The sequence below is a fragment of the Volvox carteri genome (genome assembly GCF_000143455.1).
Source record: "Volvox carteri f. nagariensis unplaced genomic scaffold VOLCAscaffold_23, whole genome shotgun sequence".
In the NCBI taxonomy this organism is placed as follows: domain Eukaryota; kingdom Viridiplantae; phylum Chlorophyta; class Chlorophyceae; order Chlamydomonadales; family Volvocaceae; genus Volvox; species Volvox carteri.
The window spans coordinates 658323-661355 of NW_003307566.1; the positions used below are offsets into that span (position 1 = coordinate 658323).

General features: G+C 63.1%; 1 protein-coding gene across 1 annotated transcript in view; it reads right to left on the minus strand.

The window, feature by feature from the left end:
• VOLCADRAFT_117840 (uncharacterized protein) overlaps nucleotides 1–3033 on the minus strand; it is a gene marked incomplete at both ends in the record, with an annotated part of 9440 nt that overhangs the window by 5207 nt on the left and 1200 nt on the right. Inside the window, 5 exons of the mRNA XM_002951376.1 lie at nucleotides 121–381; nucleotides 725–961; nucleotides 1208–1414; nucleotides 1735–2088; nucleotides 2500–2550. Of these exons, the coding sequence (XP_002951422.1) occupies nucleotides 121–381; nucleotides 725–961; nucleotides 1208–1414; nucleotides 1735–2088; nucleotides 2500–2550 (1110 nt within the window). The remainder of the gene's footprint in view (nucleotides 1–120; nucleotides 382–724; nucleotides 962–1207; nucleotides 1415–1734; nucleotides 2089–2499; nucleotides 2551–3033) is intronic.

A 3033-nucleotide genomic window follows, 5' to 3' on the forward strand; every position in this document is an offset into this window, starting at 1 on the left:
GCCGTTGCCGCTCTCCCCGCCACTGCTGCGGTTGTAACCGGCTGCCGCGGCGGATGCGGCTGTAGCTGCAGCAGCTCGCTGCAGCAGCGGAAGCAGGTCCCGTCCTCGCCCCGGCTCCACCTCCTCCTCCACACTGCGCATCAGGGCTGCTGACGCGGGTGCCGAGAGAGCCGCCGGTTGCGGCGACGGCTGTTGCGGCGGCGGCGGCGACGGCGGCGGCGACGACAACGGTCTCAGCGGCTCCGCCATCCAGCTGTAGTCCCCGAGGGTGGCCTCCGTGAGACGCAGCTCCCCCGTGGTGAGAGTGCCGGTTTTATCCAGGGCCACTGTCGTACACGCGGCCAGAGCGTCCAGAGCACTGGCTCCCTTGAGCAACACGCCCTGCGGAATGGCGGTTAAAAACGCAACCGTTGGAAGGGCAACCGTTGGACGGGCGGCTAGGACGACAGTGTGTGTGTGTGCGCGCAGGTAATGTTCTTTTCCCTGCGGTCTAAGACAGTTAAGGGATTCATCCCAACCGCCGGGCCAATCCCACCAGGCGCCCCGGCCAGACCAAAGAGGAGGAAGCGGCCCGGACGACTGAGGGCCCCCCCCTCCCGCGCCACGGTTCTTTCCACCCTGCACTAAAAAACTCCCCCGCCGCCGCCGTCGCCACCGCCGCCACCACGACACACGACACACGACACGAGCTGCCACCACGACACTCGACGCTCGACGGAAGCACCTTGCGTGTCACTGCCGCCATGGCGCACACGTAAGCCAGCGGCACCAGCACCACTGCGCACGGCGACCCCGCCACCAGCACCCCCAGTGCGCGGTACACCGCCCCCCCTGGAGCCGCCATCAGGGGCACACCGGCGGCTAGCAGCACCGCAGCCGCCAGCAGGGTGGCCGCTACCACCCCCCGACTCCACACAGCACCCACGCGGTCCAGCAGCCGCTGCAGCTGAGGCTTGGAGGCCTGAAGGGGAACGACGACGAACCACGTGAACGAGTGAAGCTACTGCCCTGCCAAGGAGAAAGAGTGAGTGTACAAGCAGCAGAACTGAAGGGGACAGCAAGGACAAGACACGCCCTGCAGCCCTTCCCAGGTCCGCACCCCCCCCTAGGGGGCTCCCGGCGCCGGCTGGTGTTCCGGAGCCAATGCCGGTGGCAGCCGTCACTTGTTGCGGGCCCCCTGCATCCTGAGGTGCTGTGAGGTACCCACCTGGGCCTCCGAAGCCATCCTCGCAATCCTGGCCGGGGTGCTGTCCGCCGCCGCGGCCGTCACCCGCACCACCAGGGCCCCGTCCGTGGACAGCGCCCCCGCAGGCACCCAGCCGCCCGCAGCCACCCGGGACGGAGCCGACTCCCCGGAGATGTGCGCCGCGGACACGGAGGCCGCACCCCACACCACCTCGCCATCCAGGGGAACCTGAGTTCCGAAAAAACAACAAAAACGTGGCACGCAGCCGGCAACCCCGGGTTCGAACCCGGGTGGGGGCAGAGCCAAATTAAACAAAAAAAACTCGCTTGCCCCTCACGTTTATAAAGCAGAGGTAAACCAACATGTTTTCAGGAGGTCGATATGCAATCTACACGTTCGGCAGGAAGAGGACAAAAGAACCGTTCCTCCCTCCCATCCCCTCCCAGTCAGGGTTCCTTTTCTCCCCACCCATCCCGAAACTAACCTCGCTCTACCCTGCCCCTCCCTCCCCCCTACCCCATACACAGACACACTCCCCGCACCCCTACCTGCTCCCCCGGTCGAACCAGCACCAGTTCCCCGACTGCCACACTCTCCACCAGCACCTCCCGGCAACTGGACAAGTCGGGTCCAATACCGCTGCTGCTGCTGCTACTGCTACCGCTACCACTACTGCTACTTCTGCCGTGCCTGCTACTACTAGCCATCGAAACCGCCTCTGCTCCGTTGTTCATGTCTTTGGCGCCGTCAACTTCTTCTTCTGTCCCGTGCGATGGTGGTGGTTGTGGTGGTTGTGACGGTTGTCGTACATGTGGCGGCGGTTGTGTCATGGCTACCAGAGTGGCTCTTTCAGGTATGGCGGCAAGTAGACGCTCTAAGGAGCCCTGGGCCCGGGAAGTGAACTGTACGGCAGGTAGACATACATACAGTCAGGCGGTCAGGCAGGCAGACAGACAGGCAGGCAGGCAGACAGTTAGACAGACAGGTAGGCGGGCAGGAGGGATTGGATAAGAAGGAGGAATGGGTCATTTGGGAAAGCGAACGTGAGGCAGGCTGAGGGCGATATCCCACTGAGGTGGAAAGTGCGCGTCTAAGGTGCCTGTGTGCGTGTGTGTGTATGTGTGTGCTGGGGGAAGAGGAGGAGGAGAAGGGGAGAGGAGGAGAGGAGGAGGGGATAAGCTCATCAAGATCCTTCTATTCCCGGTCCAAGTTGACAAACATACACACACACACACACACACACGCGCGCGTCCAAACCTGTGCAAATCGCGCAGGTACGTATACATGTACGGCACTGGGCAAATTTAACGTACCTTGGCCTCTAAAAAGTGCGATACTTGGAACAGCAGCAGCAGCAAAGCGCCCTACAGAGCGCGTCAACCGCCGGTGCGGTACGGTACGGCAAAATCGGGTCAACGGGGCGAAACGGCAAGCAGCGGGCAGCGATGCGGCGGAAAATGAGGATGAGTGATTAGTGACTGGTGATTAGTGATGAGGTGATGGACCCAAATACACCAATTGCAATTTAGAGTCCAGACTCCAGGGCTATACAGTTCGTCCAGGACTCAACCACTACTCCATCCACTGTGTTAAGTTACTTCTCCCTCCCACTCCCTCCCTCCCCCCTCACTCCCCTCCCACTCCCTCCCACCCACCCACTCCCTTCCCCTCCCCCCCCTCCCTTCCTACTCCCTCCTCTCCCCTCCCACTACCCTCCCACTACCCTCCCACTCCCCTCCCACTCCCCTCCCACTCCCCTCCCACCCCTCCCACTCCCCTCCCACTCCCCTCCCACTCCCCTCCCACTCCCCTCCCACTCCCTTCCCACTCCCCTCTCACTCCCCTCC